At 43.7% G+C, this 18,917-nt stretch overlaps 1 protein-coding gene across 1 annotated transcript in view; it reads right to left on the minus strand.

Annotated features, from left to right (window-relative positions):
• The window catches only part of LOC137546931 (SH3 domain-containing kinase-binding protein 1-like), a 194,962-nt gene extending 177,941 nt beyond the window's left edge, over nucleotides 1-17,021 (minus strand). The window contains exon 1 of the mRNA XM_068269987.1: nucleotides 16,899-17,021. Coding sequence (XP_068126088.1) covers nucleotides 16,899-16,986 — 88 coding nt within the window. The 5' untranslated portion in view covers nucleotides 16,987-17,021. The remainder of the gene's footprint in view (nucleotides 1-16,898) is intronic.
• Between the last annotated feature and the right edge of the window lie 1,896 nt (nucleotides 17,022-18,917).

Raw genomic sequence — 18,917 nt, forward strand, 5'->3', positions numbered from 1 at the left:
GGATCAATTTTTCCGTGATAACTTCGGAAAATAAATTCCGTTATTGAACTGGAGTAGTTTGGACATGACAGAAATAATCATCCGATTCCCGTCGACTATACGGGAAATAGCATTGTGTGTGCCCAGCATAAATTGCCCCTAGTCTACAATAACTATGGTGGGGTTATGGTGAGATTGTGAAGCCCTGTGAGGGACAGTTAGTGACAAGACTATATACAGGGAGTGCAGAATTATTAGGCAAATGAATATTTTGACCACATCATCCTCTTTATGCATGTTGTCTTACTCCAAGCTGTATAGGCTTGAAAGCCTACTACCAATTAAGCATATTAGGTGATGTGCATCTCTGTAATGAGAAGGGGTGTGGTCTAATGACATCAACACCCTATATCAGGTGTGCATAATTATTAGGCAACTTCCTTTCCTTTGGCAAAATGGGTCAAAAGAAGGACTTGACAGGCTCAGAAAAGTCAAAAATAGTGAGATATCTTGCAGAGGGATGCAGCACTCTCAAAATTGCAAAGCTTCTGAAGCGTGATGATCGAACAATCAAGCGTTTCATTCATTCAATAGTCAACAGGGTCGCAAGAAGCGTGTGGAAAAACCAAGGCGCATATTTCAGAGCTGCAACATCACTGGAGTGCCCAAAAGCACAAGGTGTGCAATACTCAGAGACATGGCCAAGGTAAGAAAGGCTGAAAGACGACCACCACTGAACAAGACACACAAGCTGAAACGTCAAGACTGGGCCAAGAAATATCTCAAGACTGATTTTTCTAAAGTTTTATGGACTGATGAAATGAGAGTAAGTCTTGATGGGCCAGATGGATGGGCCCGTGGCTGGATTGGTAAAGGGCAGAGAGCTCCAGTCCGACTCAGACTCCAGCAAGGTGGAGGTGGAGTACTGGTTTGGGCTGGTATCATCAAAGATGAGCTTGTGGGGCCTTTTCGGGTTGAGGATGGAGTCAAGCTCAACTCCCAGTCCTACTGCCAGTTTCTGGAAGACACCTTCTTCAAGCAGTGGTACAGGAAGAAGTCTGCATCCTTCAAGAAAAACATGATTTTCATGCAGGACAATGCTCCATCTCACGCGTCCAAGTACTCCACAGCGTGGCTGGCAAGAAAGGGTATAAAAGAAGAAAAACTAATGACATGGCCTCCTTGTTCACCTCATCTGAACCCCATTGAGAACCTGTGGTCCATCATAAAATGCGAGATTTACAAGGAGGGAAAATAGTACACCTCTCTGAACAGTGTCTGGGAGGCTGTGGTTGCTGCTGCACGCAATGTTGATGGTGAACAGATCAAAACACTGACACAATCCATGGATGGCAGGCTTTTGAGTGTCCTTGCAAAGAAAGGTGGCTATATTGGTCACTGATTTGTTTTTGTTTTGTTTTTGAATGTCAGAAATGTATATTTGTGAATGTTGAGATGTTATATTGGTTTCACTGGTAAAAATAAATAATTGAAATGGGTATATATTTGTTTTTTGTTAAGTTGCCTAATAATTATGCCCACACAGATATCCCCCTAAAATAGCTAAAACTAAAAACAAACTAAAAACTACTTTCAAAAATATTCAGCTTTGGTATTAATTCATTTTTTGGGTTCATTGAGAACATGGTTGTTCAATAATAAAATTATTCCTCAAAAATACAACTTGCCGAATAATTCTGCACTCCCTGTACATCTGTACAGCACTGGAGAAGATGTCAGTGCTATATAAATACTGAATAATAATAATATACGAAGTTTATGATATTACTAGGTTGATGCCTTGTTTTACTTTATCATAAAAAGGAGACCAGCCACTGTCAGGATTGCAGAGGGCACTCCCTATAATGTGTTGGGCTTGCAGCAGTGGCAGGTGGAATACTCCTGTCACTCAGATCTTGTCTGAAACACAGAAAAACAATTATGGGACTCCTCTGACCAGCCTGCCAGTGATGGTCTGATAACAGGCTGAGTTGTGAGACACAATGCCAGTCAGGCCCCAGCTCTCAGGCTCAAGAGCAGCCTTGGGAAAATAATGGCTTTTAACTCATATAACATGAGCAGAGTTAAGAGCTTCCCAGTAAACGCTGCAAGGTTAATACAGCCAGGGAAGCGAGACTCGCGCAATTCAATCTCCTGAATGAAAATGTAAAGCATCTTTTAAATAAGGTCATTGCTGCTCTTCAGCAGACAGGAAGCTGAGCATTGTTTAACAGACTGTCAGTACAATGTGCTTCTAGCACATTCAATTTACAAACTATGACAGACCGATTCTGGGGGGTCTATTCATAATAGATTAGATGTATATTACACATACACACCTGCCAGATATTTATCACATTCTAACAGCCTACCGCAGCACCGCACAGGTAGCAATGTCATACCTTCCAACATTTTGAGATAAGAAAAATGGACACCTTTAAGACACACCCCTGCCACGCCTCTAAACACGCCTCCACCACGCCCCTTATCATGTATACCACAAAATATGTGTAAACAAAAACCAGTTTTACAGTTCAAACAACACTGGTCCTTTCTATTACCATTCGTTTTCATTCGTATTAATATTTGAAAAATAAGAACTATATCAGTTTAAAGTTTTGAGTCAAATAAACACACATCAGTCTATTTACATAGCTCTGAACATCAATTCTGAAAAAAGGACAAATGAAGAAGAAGGAGAGATCTGGGAGGGGGCACAGACTCCGTGTCGGACTGGGAGGTACAAAAACTGAGGAAATCCAGATGCTGGCCAAGCAGCAGAAACCCTGTGTTATCACTCCCAATATAAACCTGCAGCAAGTCTTCACTGTGAGCAGCAACACCTTATTACTGCTGCTTGGCCAGCAAGTGGATTTCCTAAGCTTTTCTACCTCCCAGTCCAACACTGCACAGACTTCTTTTTTCCCTCTTCCACTGGAGCCCTCCTCCCATACCATTTGGTCCCCTCTGTCCTGCTCTTGGTCTAGCGGTCTAACCAGGCCTGGATTTACATCACCTGAGCATGTAGGCACAGATGTTCTGGCACCTTAGACTTTGCCCTACACAAATCCACAAACCCCTGCTAAACCGCACCACAATTGTACTGGCTGGCCCAGCTATTACCTCTCCATTACTTCGTTTGCCCAGCATAGGTAGGCACAGGTGCCCCTTAGTATAAAGTAGCCAAAATGACCCCCAATATTAAGCAGCCACAGGTGCCCCTTAGTTTTAGGTATCTAGTGTTGCTGCCAACTGAAAGGAGAACTATTCAGTGGAATGCAGAGAGCCAGGTGAGTAACCTCTCATTACTCTCTGCTCAAGACTTCGCATAGGGAAAGAGGGAGGGAAGCAATCGGGGAATCAGCCGCCTTTTCACCATTAAGTGCCTGTGGGCACGAGCCTATAGTGCCTTATGGAAAATCCGGCCCTGGGTCTGCCTTGCTCTCAGCCTGACGCTGGAAGAGGTAAGCCCAAGCACTACCGCTGCTGCTGCTTCCCCATAGTTACACTACTTCTCCCCTTCCCATGTAGCATTGAAGTCTCAGGTTAGATTCCTGGTAAGAACACTATATGCATGGAGTTTGTATGTTTTTCTTGTGTTTGTGTGGGTAATGTACTGGGCACTGTTTCCTCCCACATACCAGAAACTAATAGTAAGGTCAAGTGGACAAAAAACATGGCAAAGACTTCAGCTTGTGTGCATTATGATGAATATACTCTGGAGAAAATGACAGCACAACATAAACACAAAAACACAATGAAATGGTGTCCTGGGCTGCTTAGACCTAACTGTGAAACATTCACTACATTTGGTACTGATGAGTTCTGCTCACTACATTTGCATTTTATCTGTAAGCACTGACTTTGATCAGAACATGTACATATTTTGTACTGTCAATTTTGCCTTCATCTGAGAATATGCCTAAAAAGGAAATGCTAATCTTTAAAAACCTTGAATAATTTAGTTAGCCTTTAAAAGAATTAATTTCGACAACGTTATTTAACTTTTTCTTCCTAGCAATGATAACAAAATGTATCACTGCACACTCAGGGTTAACACCCCCTACTTCCTTATGTTAATAATGCTATTTTAGTCTTATTTTGCCACACAAAGAGCAATGAACAAAATGAGGAAATGAAGTTGTGGCCAATCAGAATACAGCAAAGTCCCTGTTATCCAGAACTAAGGCAACCGTAAGTCTCAACTAACCAGCATTCCTGAGGGGACAACTGGGACTATTATTTGGGGTTTTGGGGGTTCGCTGGCCACAAAATACTCACCGAGCCTCCAGCGACGTTCTGCAGCTCCTAGTGGATTTCTGGCATCCGTACACGCCCCCGACATGTCATTTGAACTGACCAGGGTTATGTGACACCCAGGAAGTCATACACGGAGGACATCAAAAAGCCAACAGGAGCCTGCTAGGAGCTGCAGGACATTGCTGGAGGCTTGGTGAGTATTTTATGCAGCAGAAAGGGGGAGGTTTGTGCTTCTTCGGCCGGTTGCTCAAGCAATCGTCAAGCACATGTATCCGGCATCAGGTGATATATCCGGTGCTGGATACTGGGGACTTTGCTGTATTTCTCAAGGAATTTCAGAAATGTAAACTAAATATTATTGGCTAGTAAGAAAAAAAACCCGCTGCCCTTACATTTACACAGAGCAATAGTAGGCTGTGATCCCTTATGTCACAAATAAGAAGGGATTGGACCCCACTTTCAAGTCGAATAATAAACAATCACACTAATTTGTTCGAGATTCAAATGAAGATGTCTGCATTACTACTGTATAAAGAAGGTATTTAATTTGGAATCAAAACAAAAAACAATTACCGGTATATTACCTTTCCCTACTGCTGGTGTCCAGTATTAAAGGGGGTCCCAAAATGTCTCACTGGGTAAAGATTTATACAGGCACTGTACACATAGTTTACAATGCAACTGCCTCTATTAGACTACCCTCAAAGTAACTGACAAATTTGAGACCATTGTGGTCCAGTCCAGATCTGGGCTGTCCAGTACACTGTGGTCCAGATCAGGGCGGTCCAGTCCAGATTAGGGCGCTCCAGTACATTGTGGTCCAGATCAGGGCGATCCAGTCCAGATTAGGGCGGTCCAGTACATTGTGGTCCAGATCAGGGCTGTCCAGTCCATTGTGGTCCAATACAGATTAGGGTTGTTCAGTTCATTTTGGTCCAGTCCAGATCAAGGCTGTGCAGTCCATTGGGGTTCAGTCTAGATCAGGGCGGTCCAGTACATTGTGGTCTACATCAGGGCTGTCCAGTCCATTGTGGTCCAGTCCAGATCAGGGCGGTCCAGTCTATTGTGGTCCAGATCAGGACTGTCCACTAGAAATGGCCCGAACCTCCAATTTTAGGTTCGCGAGCCCAGTTCGCAAACTTACAACAAAAGTTTGGTTTGCGCAAACCGAAATAGACTTCAATGGGGAGGCGAACTTTGAAAACTAGAAAAAATTAGGCTGGCCACAAAAGTGATGGAAAAGATGTTTCAAGGGGTCTAACACCTGGAGGGGGGCATGGCGGAGTGGGATACACGCCAAAAGTCCGGGGGGGAAATCTGGATTTGACGCAAAGCAGCATTTTAAGGGCAGAAATCACATTGAATGCTAAATTGCAGGCCTAAAGTGCTTTAAAACATCTTGCATGTGTCTACATCAATCAGGGAGTGTAATTAGAGTACTGCTTCACACTGACACACCAAACTCACTGTGTAACGCACCGCAAACAGCAGTTTGCGTAGTGACGGCCGTGCTGGACTGGTGCACACCATGGCGAGATTGCTCTTCCTCACTTAGTGATGTCAGGCAATGTCTGACTGCCTTATCAACTTTCAATGGTTCTTTCTCTACCATTGTTAAAGCTTACATCTATTTTTCTAAATACTTGTTCTGCTTGCTGTTCAGTACCTGCAACGAGAATCTTATGGAGGGCAAGTCTGCCATTGCGAGTGACCACGGGTAACGGCTGGGGAATCCTGATTTGATTCTGGTTCGGAGTGGGAGCCTTAGAAACGGCTACCACCCCCGTACATCCAAGGAAGGCAGCAGGCATGGCATGCATGTCCCGAGATAGTGACCAAAAATAACAATACAGGACTTCCGAGGCCCTGCTGTATATGTGAAATGAATCAACTTTAAATCCTTTAACGAGAATCTGTTATGGAGGGCAAGTCTAATGGTGCCTTCACTGCGACTCACCAGGTTGGTCACCTCCTCAAACGGCCGCATGAGCCTGCATGCATTTCGCATTAGTGTCCAGTTGTTGGGTCACAACATCCCCATCTCCCCAGATTGTTTCCTTCTACTGTAATTATACAGGTACTGGGTGACGGCTTTCTCCTGTTCTAGCAGGCGAGAGAACATGACCAGGGTCGATTTCCAGCGAGTCGGGCTATCACATATCAAGCGTCTCACCGGCAAGTTGTTTCTCCGCTGCATTTCCGCAAAGCATGCCACTGAACACAACAGGTAGGTATATGCAGTGATGAGGTGGGTTCACTGAACACAACAGGTAGGTATATGCAGTGATGAGGTGGGTTCACTGAACACAACAGGTAGGTATATGCAGTGATGAGGTGAGTTCACTGAACACAACAGGTAGGTATATGCAGAGATGAGGTGGGTGCACTGAACACAACAGGTAGGTATATGCAGTGATGAGGTGGGTGCACTGAACACAACAGGTAGGTATATGCAGTATTGGGTATTACAATGTGCACCTGTCACACACACAGGTAGTCACTGAATGTGCTGGGCCTGGCTAGCAGTGGCACACACGCAGTATGAATTAGCAAGGCTGTCTATGCAACAAGTGTCTGTCAGTGGGACACACAGAAAAATAAATAGGTAACAAGAACAAGATTAGCTCTCAAAAGAGCTGTTGTGGGGTGCTATTTTAGCAATAAGAATCAGCAAGGAGCAAGCTAACAAGCCTACAACAACCTAACTAATCTTTCCCTATGAGAGTCTGCCAGCAGCTGTCCCTCCTCTCACTACTGCAGGCACACGAGTGAGTGTAATGGCCGGTGGAGCCTGCTTTTTATAAGGGGGAAGTGGCTCCACGAGGGAGTGTAGCCTGATTGGCTACAATGTGCCTGCTGACTGTGATGTAGAGGGTCAAAGTTGACCCTAATGGGGCATTACGGGGGCGAACCGAACTTCCGGCGAACCGTTCGGGCCATCTCTACTATCCAGTCCATTGTGGTCCAGTCCAGATCAGGGCTGTCCAGTACAATGTAATACAGGCAGAGAAGGGAACAGATCTAGAGGGCTACACAGGCAGATGATACAGTAAAAACTATTTATGAGTTGGATTTCTTTAATGATAAAAAAGAAAGCTGAGGACATACAATCATTTTGTAGTCGGGCCCCATCACCCGTGGTAATCATCCTGCTCGCTGGCATATTCCTTCACACTGAGAATTGCTGAAAGAGACAACTACCGTGTATCATGAATGGAATGAATCCCTAGTAAGACATACTGCAGTACTCTTTATGAACAGCAGGTGGAGGTATTCAATTTCAAACATCAATTGATGTATATTACCATATCATTTTAATATTTTAATAGAATGAAAGACTTGAAAGCCACTAAACTTGGATGTATTTATGTGGGTGAGAATGCATACATACATAGTTTTTTACTATGCATACATAGTAAAAAACAAAAAGCAAAAACACAATACATGTTTCTATACATTTTTGCAAATGTAAAGTACAGATTCATGAACCCTCTGTTTAACAGGCATGTTTAAGTCACCAATTGCACTCTCTATAGACATTCTACTATGAAATTGCCAAGCTGCCCAGCATTATCTTTTCATACTAACTTCCCTGTAATACCATCTCTGATAGCACAGTCTTGCACAAATAGCATTTTTGCACCAAGATGTAGTTGCAGCATCAAATGATTGCATTTTTTAAGGCAAGTAGTTTGGAAGGAGGTGGGGAGTAAATGCTGACAGTAGCAAGGCATAAGACAAAGACAAGACAAATAACATTTATATTGCCCTTTTCTCCTGGCGGACTCAAAGCGCCAGAGCAGCAGCCACTAGGGCGTGCTCTATAGGCAGTAGCAGTGTTAGAGAGTCTTGCCAAAGGTCTCCTACTGAATAGGTGCTGGCTTACTGAACAGGCAGAGCCGAGATTCGAACCCTGGTCTCCTGTGTCAGAGGCAGAACCCTTAACCATTACACCATCCAGCCATAAGCCTAGAATAACCATCTCTGATCATCACCCTTTAATATCAGAGAATATAACAACAGTGCCTTACTATATAAATCTAAAAACATTTCGTTTACATAAAACAATATCAAAAGTGCTATTCTATAGTGTGGATCAGGATACAGAAAACTCCCTGGAAACCAGATATCCTACAAGGAGCACTGTATTTTCTGCATGTAAAGCTGTATTGTGCTCTGAATTTGAACCATCCTTTAAAGAGAATCTGTATTGTTAAAATCGCACAAAAGTAAACATACCAGTGCGTTAGGGGACATCTCCTATTACCCTCTGTCACAATTTAACCGCTCGCCGCCGCATTAAAAGTAGTCAAAAACTGTTTTAAAAAGTTTGTTTATAAACAAACAAAATGGCTACCAAAACAGGAAGTAGGTTGATGTACAGCATGTCCACACATAGAAAATACATCCATACACAAGCAGGCTGTATACAGCCTTACTTCTTAATCTCAAGAGATCACTTGTGTGTGTTTACCTTCTGTCCCCAGCTTCTCTCATGCACTGAACATTACAGGCTTCCTGCAGACAGCTCTGCCTATGTCGTTAATTCCTTAGTATGTGACAGACCAGCTCCTTTCACAGCCTCCAGAGGAGGATTTTTATCCAGCTCTCTTCTATCACTGATAAGATAGCAGAGAAGCTGCTGGCTTATGTAAATAAAACACACACTGGAGTGTGCATAGAGGAACAGTTCAACACTGAAGAACTTGGCAGCCTTCCAGACACAGGCCGACAAGTCTGACAGGGGAAAGATACATTGATTTATTACAGAGATGGTTATAGTAGAAAGAGCTGCAGCAAGCCAGATCACATTAGAATAGGTTTAGGAACTTGTAGGATGGTAGAAAAAACGTTGTAATTTTTGTTACAGAGTCACTTTAAGTGTACCTGATACGAGAAGCGTCTCAGGTACCATACTTTCCTGGGGCTTCCTTAAGCCCCTTTAAAGAGGAGCTGTCAGCCAGATAAAAAAACAACATATATAAGTAGATAAATACTAGCTCTACTTACATGCATGGTCCAAGTGTTGATTTCAGTGAACTTTATAAAATAAAAAAAGGTAAATGGAGAGAATTCTGTTCACTGGCAGGGGCCATCTTTACTCCCTCCAGCTGAAGCCAATGGTGAGGTAATTTCCTCCCTTACTCCCCCCTCCTCCCCACACCAATAATGAGTGTTGATTGTAAATGCAGGATATCCCTAAGGAAATGGTAGCAGGGACGGGGGTCCCCATGGATGCGATGCGGTGGTGGCAGCCACTGCCCACATGAATCGGCTGAGATGCCTGTCGGGCTTGAGTGTGGGGAGGGGCAGACATGGACAGTCATGGGAGGCAGCCAATGAGAGAAAAAGGAGTGAGAGTGACACAGGCTGCAGCCAATCAGGCTGAACTAGCTGTGTCTGTGCAGAAACTCCCCTGCCCCAGCCTGCACTGCGACTTCTCTTTTGCGGCTGATTACTGGCTGCGTACTAAGGAGCTGGGGTCATGAGGATTAATCTCTGCAATAAAAAAAGTAAGATTAATTTTAAAGTTCTGCATTGCCTTTTTAGCATTCCTTTTACAGTGGGTTGCAAAAGTATTCGGCCCCCATGAAGTTTTCCACATTTTGTCACATTACTGCCACAAACATGAATTACATGAACATGATTTTATTGGAATTCCACGTGAAAGACCAACACAAAGTGGTGTACACGTGAGAAGTGGAACGAAAATCATACACGATTCCAAACATTTTTTACAAATAAATAACTGCAAAGTGGTGTGTGCATAATTATTCGGCCCCCTTTGATCTGAGTGCAGTCAGTTGCCTATAGACATTGCCTGATGAGTGCTCATGACTAAATAGAGTGCACCTGTGTGTAATCTAATGTCAGTACAAATACAGCTGCTTTGTGAGGGCCGCAGAGGTTGTCTAAGAGAATATTGGGAGCAACAACACTGTGAAGTCCAAATAACACACAAGACAGGTCAGGGATCAAGTTATTGAGAAATTTAAAGCAGGATTAGGCCTCGATTCATAAAAGTGCTGTGGGGAAGGTAACGTCGAGCGGGGAAACACCGCTGTCGGTATTTCCGCCTTCAGGGTGGTAATTCATAAAAATTTTGCTAGATGTGACAGGCGTGCGGAGATATTCCGCTGTAGGCAGGCGTTAGGCTGTCGGGAGACATGCGGAAACAGGAGAAGCAGGCGGAATCCCTCCGTGCGGTGTTCTCTCTGCAGCTGCTTGGGAGATCTGTCCCATTCACTGCAATGTATTCCGCACGCTTCTCGCCACATCAGAGGTAGCGGTAATACCCGTCCGCATACCGCTACCTATAATCTTTATGAATTGACTACTTGTTACTTTTGCTATGATAATCACCGCGCAAGGCGGTGATTGATCACTCTGCTCACGAATGTCGGCTTTTCATGCGGAAAAAGCCTTTATGAATACAGATTTTGCTGTGTGGTCGGTAAAGTGAGCAGTTTTCAGCATTTCCGAATGCGGGAATGCTTTATGAATCGAGGCCATAGGCTACAAAAAGATTTCCAAAGCCTTGAACATCCCAAGGAGCACTGTTCAAGCGATCATTCAGAAATGGAAGGAGTATGGCACAACTGTAAACCTACCAAGACAAGGCCATCCACCTAAATTCACAGGCCGAACAAGGAGAGCGCTGATCAGAAATGCAGTCAAGAGGCCCATGGTGACTCTAGACGAGCTGCAGAGATCTACAGCTTAGGTGGGAGACTCTGTCCATAGGATAACTATTAGTCGTGCACTGTACAAAGTCGGCCTTTATGGAAGAGTGGCAAGAAGAAAGGCATTGTTAACAGAAAGCATAAGAAGTCCCGTTTGCAGTTTGCCACAAGCCATGTGGGGGACACAGCAACCATGTGGAAGAAGGTGCTCTGGTCAGATGAGACCAAAATGGAAGTTTTTGGTCAAAATGCAAAACGCTATGTGTGGCGGAAAACTAACACTGCACATCACTCTGAACGCACCATCCTCACTGTCAAATATGGTGGTGGCAGCAGGGCTGTCTCTTCAGCAGGGACAGGAAAGCTGGTCAGACTTGATGGGAAGATGGATGGAGCCAAAATAGCCAAATACAGGGCAAACTTGGAAGAAAACCTCTTGGAGACTGCAAAAGACTTGAGATTGGGGCGGAGGTTCACCTTCCAGCAGGACAATGGCCCTAAACATAAAGCCAGGGCAACAATGGAATGGTTTAAAACAAAACATATCTATGTGTTAGAATGGCCCAGTCAAAGTCCAGATCTAAATCCAATCGAGAATCTGTGGCAAGATCTGAAAACTGCTGTTCACAAACGCTGTCCATCTAATCTGACTGAGCTGGAGCTGTTTTGCAAAGAAGAATGGGCAAGGATATCAGTCTCTAGATGTGCAAAGCTGGTAGAGACATACCCTAAAAGACTGGCAGCTGTAATTGCAGCAAAAGGTGGTTCTACAAAGTATTTGGAATGATGTATAATTTTCGATCCACTTCTCACATGTACACCACTTTGTATTGGTCTTTCGCGTGGAATTTCAATAAAATTAATGCATGTTTGTGGCAGTAATGTGACAAAAGTGGAAAACTTCAAGGGGGCCGAATACTTTTGCAACCCACTGTATATGATCAACAGATAGAAATAGAGAATTGATTTTGTTTTTCATGCCTAACAGTTACTCTTTAAGGCCGCTTGTCCCTCAGCATCTCTCCGTGTGGCTCCCAGGGACTGGAGTGCAGTGGGGGAGCGCGCCTGGCCAGGCCATACATACCCGGCCAGAAACTGATGGAAGTATTTCCAGACTTTCACACAGAGCAGGGGTCGGGAACCTATGGCTCGCAAGCCATATATGGCTCTTTTCATGCCTGCATATGGCTCTCTGGCTCGCTAAAAGACGTGTGACAGAGCGGCCAGAGAGCCTGTGTTTACTAATCTGTGCCGCCACCCCCTCCTCCATGCCGGGTCTTTGTATTTATGTGTGCCTCCTTCATCGGCAACGCCTCCCGCGCCAGAATGCCTTTTCTGCCCGACCCAGATGGATGCGCTGATGCTGGCGCTGCCTGTGAAACAGTGATGTCACACATTACGTGTGACACGTGGGCGCAGCCAGCGGGAACTGAGGCAGCTTGGCGGGGGTAGGAGCCGACCCGACAACGTGCGAGCCGGAGGCAGCTGCACCCATAGCTACGCAGCCAGCCACTACTGCTCCGGAGCGCACTAGTGCACAAGCCAGCAGCAGCAGCCGCCGTCGTGGTCACTGTTCAGGAGGTCACTACAGTCTGGTCAGTTCATTTGTGGGGAAATCTTCTGCCAATGAGAGTTCATTTGTGGGGAAATCGTCTGCCAATGAGATTGCATTTGTGGGGAAATCTTCTGCCAATGAGAGTTCATTTGTGGGGAAATCGTCTGCCAATGAGATTGCATTTGTGAGGAAATAGTCTGCCAATGAGACTGCATTTGTGGGGAAATCGTCTGCCAATGAGATTGCATTTGTGGGGAAATAGTCTGCCAATGAGACTGCATTTGTGGGAAATCGTCTGCCAATGAGATTGCATTTGTGGGGAAACAGTCTGCCAATGAGATTGCATTTGTGGGGAAACAGTCTGCCAATGAGATTGCATTTGTGGGGAAACAGTCTGCCAATGAGATTGCATTTGTGGGGAAATAGTCTGCCAATGAGATTGCATTTGTGGGGAAATCGTCTGCCAATGAGATTGCATTTGTGGGGAAATCGTCTGCCAATGAGATTGCATTTGTGGGGAAACCGTCTGCCAATGAGATTGCATTTGTGGGGAAATCGTCTGCCAATGAGATTGCATTTGTGGGGAAATCGTCTGCCAATGAGATTGCATTTGTGGGGAAATAGTCTGCCAATGAGATTGCATTTGTGGGGAAATAGTCTGCCAATGAGATTGCATTTGTGGGGAAATCGTCTGCCAATGAGATTGCATTTGTGGGGAAATCTTCTGCCAATGAGATTGCATTTGTGGGGAAATAGTCTGCCAATGAGACTGCATTTGTGGGGAAATCGTCTGCCAATGAGATTGCATTTGTGGGGAAATAGTCTGCCAATGAGACTGCATTTGTGGGGAAATCGTCTGCCAATGAGATTGCATTTGTGGGGAAACAGTCTGCCAATGAGATTGCATTTGTGGGAAAACAGTCTGCCAATGAGATTGCATTTGTGGGGAAATAGTCTGCCAATGAGATTGCATTTGTGGGGAAATCGTCTGCCAATGAGATTGCATTTGTGGGGAAATCGTCTGCCAATGAGATTGCATTTGTGGGGAAATCGTCTGCCAATGAGATTGCATTTGTGGGGAAACAGTCTGCCAATGAGATTGCATTTGTGGGGAAATCGTCTGCCAATGAGATTGCATTTGTGGGGAAATAGTCTGCCAATGAGATTGCATTTGTGGGGAAATCGTCTGCCAATGAGATTGCATTTGTGGGGAAATCGTCTGCCAATGAGATTGCATTTGTGGGGAAATCGTCTGCCAATGAGATTGCATTTGTGGGGAAATCGTCTGCCAATGAGATTGCATTTGTGGGGAAATCGTCTGCCAATGAGATTGCATTTGTGGGGAAATCTTCTGCCAATGAGAGTTCATTTGTGGGGAAATCGTCTGCCAATGAGATTGCATTTGTGAGGAAATAGTCTGCCAATGAGACTGCATTTGTGGGGAAATCGTCTGCCAATGAGATTGCATTTGTGGGGAAATAGTCTGCCAATGAGACTGCATTTGTGGGAAATCGTCTGCCAATGAGATTGCATTTGTGGGGAAACAGTCTGCCAATGAGATTGCATTTGTGGGGAAACAGTCTGCCAATGAGATTGCATTTGTGGGGAAACAGTCTGCCAATGAGATTGCATTTGTGGGGAAATAGTCTGCCAATGAGATTGCATTTGTGGGGAAATCGTCTGCCAATGAGATTGCATTTGTGGGGAAATCGTCTGCCAATGAGATTGCATTTGTGGGGAAACCGTCTGCCAATGAGATTGCATTTGTGGGGAAATCGTCTGCCAATGAGATTGCATTTGTGGGGAAATCGTCTGCCAATGAGATTGCATTTGTGGGGAAATCGTCTGCCAATGAGATTGCATTTGTGGGGAAATCGTCTGCCAATGAGATTGCATTTGTGGGGAAATAGTCTGCCAATGAGATTGCATTTGTGGGGAAATCGTCTGCCAATGAGATTGCATTTGTGGGGAAATCGTCTGCCAATGAGATTGCATTTGTGGGGAAATCGTCTGCCAATGAGATTGCATTTGTGGGGAAATCGTCTGCCAATGAGATTGCATTTGTGGGGAAATTTTGTATTTAGTTTTAAACATATTGTATGGCTCTCACCGAATTTCATCTTAAAATATGTCGTGTTTATGGCTCTCTCGGCCAAAAAGGTTCCCTACCCCTGCATTAGAGCATGAGAGAAAACACTGCATTGTACTAGGAGAAGAGAAATCCACAGTGACAATCGCTGCACACTATGTCACAGCATGCCACAGACTGAGAGGAGCATAAATGAACTGTAAACTCCCTCCCCCCAAATGTCCACGAACTGCTAACTCACTGTACCCCCACCCCATCCCATGTCCCTCATCCCCCCTGCTTTGGCAATGCCTGTATTGAAGCTTGGTCATGCCAATAAAGCTATCTTTGATTTGATTATATGTTTATCTCATCATGTCAAATATTGCCTTGGGTACACTTTAACTCTGTAGCAGAATAAGACAGCATTGTAAGTAAACTATTCCTAAATATAGACCCTTTGGCTTCACCAGCAGCTCTGGATGTGCACATCTGTAGACACATGGAGTCTTACATATATGCATCACAAGTATACATATGCACACATGGCTGCAAGACCACATCAGGCTCTGACGCTATTTGTATACCTGCACAAAGCAGCCATAGACAACACAGTATATATGGCAGCAGATACTTATTTCCTGATAAGCATTTATAACTCATAACACTCACAACTGCTTTTAATTGTCTAGCCATTTTCAAACACCTGTAGGAATATAAGAGATGAGAAGAATGAAGGAACTAATGCGTAGATCAAATGCTGAATAAGCATACTTATTATTTGTAAATTTTTAAAACTGTACACACACACAAAAGGAGATGGTCCTCACTGATGTCTCAAGGTAAAAAGTGTATTCAGGACATATCCTCATACAGTTAAAGAGGAACTGTTGAAAAATCTTAAAATTTAAAATACATACAAATAAGAAGTGCATTTCTCCCAGAGTAAAATGAGTCATAAATTACTTTTCTCCTATGTTGCTGTCACTTACAGTAGGTAGTACAAATCTGATATTACTGACAGATTTTGGACGGACGGACACACACACACCACTAAAATCAACTGTTTGAAATTGAAAAGGTTCCTCTTGTACTGCCAAAACAACGCTTATCCATCACAGTATGGAGCACCTTGAAAGATTTCCTCAGAAAGAAGAGTCACTTGGCAGAAGGACCAAGAATTTTTCAATTAGGATGATAGCATTTATTGGCTAACCCAATAAATGGTATCATCCTGATTCAAAACTTCTTGCTTTTACTGATGGCTAAGATGGTGCAACACTCTACTGCTACTACTGCCAGCAGGACATAAGCTGCCGGTCTTTAAAGTCTTGTAAATTGTGAGATGGATCTTCATGGACTTGGACTTGTTTTACCAGCGCCTCCCACTGAGAAATGCACATGCAACCAGCCATTCACATGATCTATAAGAAAATGTGATTCATCGGATCAAGACACCATCTTCCATTGCTTCATGGTCCCTTATTGATGCTCATGTGCCCCTTGTAGGCATTTTGAGCAGAGGAGAGCATGGGCATCCTGACTAGTCTTCAGCTATGTAGCCCCACAATAGAATGCTTCAATTAACTGATTTCTCTGACATCTTTCTCTCATTGCAGTATTATATTTTTCAGTAGTTTGTGTGACTCTTCTGGGAGTTGGAGCTAGGCAGATTAGCTTTCTGGAAAGGCCTCAAAGGCCTGGGCCTTGGGAGGCTGCTGCCCAATAGGGCACTGGAGATAGAAGAGTGACTGCTGCATATGGAAGAAGAAGCTGCAGATAGAAAAGGGAGGCTGCTAATTGCAAGAAACTAATCAAAGAGGGGAGCTGCTAACTAAGGGAGCTGTACATGAAAGAGAGGGACTTCTGCGCATGCATGTTACAAATGAAAGAGGGTGTTTGTTGAACATGGAGGTGGTTGCTGTACCTGAAAGGGGGGCCACAAGAAAGTTGTCCCAGGGGAGGAAAAAGTACAAATCTGGCCAAGATGAACCCCTGTTGTTTGCTTATTAGTTGTCCCTGCTTGGACCACCTTTAGTAGTTACTAACCACTGCATAAAGAGAACACCCCCACAAATCTGACATTTTTCAAGATGCTCTTAACCAGTTGTCCAACCATCACAATCTTGGTCCATGGCAAACGTGAAGTGCCTCAGATTGTTAAGCTGCCTTTCAAATACACTATGTTTTAGAACTGGTTGTTCATTTGCTGCCTAGTACATCTGAGCCCTTGACAGGGCCCTTGTAATGATTAATCAATGTTATTCATGACATTTGTCAGAAGTTTTCAAGTTGCAGCTGATCTGTTTATGAATTACCTTCTTTTACTTACAATATAACAGGATTGTCTTACCTTGTTTTATCTGATGTTCTTCAAAATTCGCTCCAATTTCAGTTTCCTGCCCAATGTCCTTGATGAAGTTGGAAGGGAACATTCCCATCTTTCCATTGAGTATTCCCTCCCACCAGCCTTCCTCCACCTGCACACAAGAAGCAGAATATGAGTGGTGAGTGAGAAGAACCTGCCTATGATTTCCAATCAAATGTATGTGAGGCATATACTGTAGTACACAGTGAATTTACTAAATACTGACTGAGTACTGAATAAAATCGGAACTCTTATACAACAAGGACAATAATTTAGCTTTGGAAAATTGACTGCATTATTGGTGAACAAATAATATGGTTTTTTTAGGTTATAAAAAAGCGGGGAAGAGTTAGCATAATTTGTCTAGATTTTCTCCTTTCTGAAGCCTAATTCCTGAGGAATTCCTACTGAGTACCGAGGTAATCTCTACATTGCAGCTAATGCCTATTCAGAGTTGCAATGCTTCCAGCTGTGTGCAGCAAATTACACATGCAGGAATAGGAGAGTTACAGGGCAGTCAGTCATTTTCAAATTACACTAAAATGTACAGATTTATTTCTTGAAAAACATCGCTGTTTGAGCATTGTAGCCATTGATGCATAGTGGGCAGCAAAATAAATGATAATTACAAAATGACTTGTGTACTACTTGAAGTAGAATTTCATTTGAAAAATATCTGCTCTTAGGTGGCAAAAGTCAGTAAAAAATAATGTATAACAACATGTTGGAAAATTACATTAAGAGGAACTATAGTGAAAATAGCAATGAATAAAATGCCTTCTTTTTTACAATATTCATTTATTAATTATTTTGTCAGTGTTAACTTATTGTAAAATCTTTTCTCACCCTGATCTACATTCTGAAATGTATAACAGGTAGTGACATCTTTACTCCTGTCAGGTGATTTCTGCGTAAGGAGATATTGCTTGCTTGGCAGTTGGAAACAACCATTATTTCCCACAATGCAATGAGATTCCCAGACAGTAAACTGTCAGGACCTTGGTCACGACATCACACTGTGGGATGGTTTCACCACATTCAGCCACACCGAATCAGTTCATTTTAGCGCCGAAGCTGGGCCCCGTCACAGCAGCAATGCTATGCTACGCGACTCACGTAAGAGTAATTTGGGGATCCCGCGATCGCCAGACCCCGAATTACATCTCCCTCAGAGGGGTACAGTATTTAATGCCTACGGGGAGTGTAGCCAACTGCCTAACGCCTATATAATATGTACTCTAGCCACACAGACCACCCTGATGCACTATTAGAGAAAAGGTAAAGATTTCCCGTGGGAAAGGTGGTATCAGCTACTGATTGGGATGAAGTTCAATTCTTGGCTAAAGTTCCTCTTTAAGTTTTCCATACATGGTTTTCAGACAGCGTTGTGCTTTTCCCCCGCAAACTGTGCACTTATACCTATTTTACTACAAAACAAATTATTGCAAATGAAAAATTATGCGTGGAAAACACGTATGAAAACATGATCAGGAACACGATCCCTGCTTTACTCGCATTGTTAATGGTCTACTTTACTGTTCAGTATGCTCAGCTGTAAAAAAAAACAAACAACAACAAAAAAAACACCAATCACTGTTTTCTACGAGCTATGAGCTACATACTGTAAGAGCTTGTGTTCTTTAGCAAATACAAATCTCTCCCACTCTGGGGGCTTACCCTTGGCCAACCTACCTTGGCTAAAGAAGAAGTCTGGACACCAATGCAAATGTAGTGCTAGTCATTTATGCCTCCAGTGTGAACATGGGTGGGGGTATAGACAGTCAGCCTGGCAGTGGTTTTGCAGGTTTCCCAGCCTGTTCAGAGCCACTAAAACTATGCTTCCTCACTGCAACTGCTGCCCACAAAGTACAGTACTCACCATTGTCTAACAGTTGGCATTTACAACAAGGACAGAGACGAGGTGGTAAGCGTGATGGCTACTTTATTTAAAGCATGTCTGTTTTATTATCAAAATGTCTCTGACGAAGCAGGGTTAATCCCTGC

This window comes from Hyperolius riggenbachi, chromosome 2 (assembly GCF_040937935.1).
Source record: "Hyperolius riggenbachi isolate aHypRig1 chromosome 2, aHypRig1.pri, whole genome shotgun sequence".
Taxonomy (NCBI): domain Eukaryota; kingdom Metazoa; phylum Chordata; class Amphibia; order Anura; family Hyperoliidae; genus Hyperolius; species Hyperolius riggenbachi.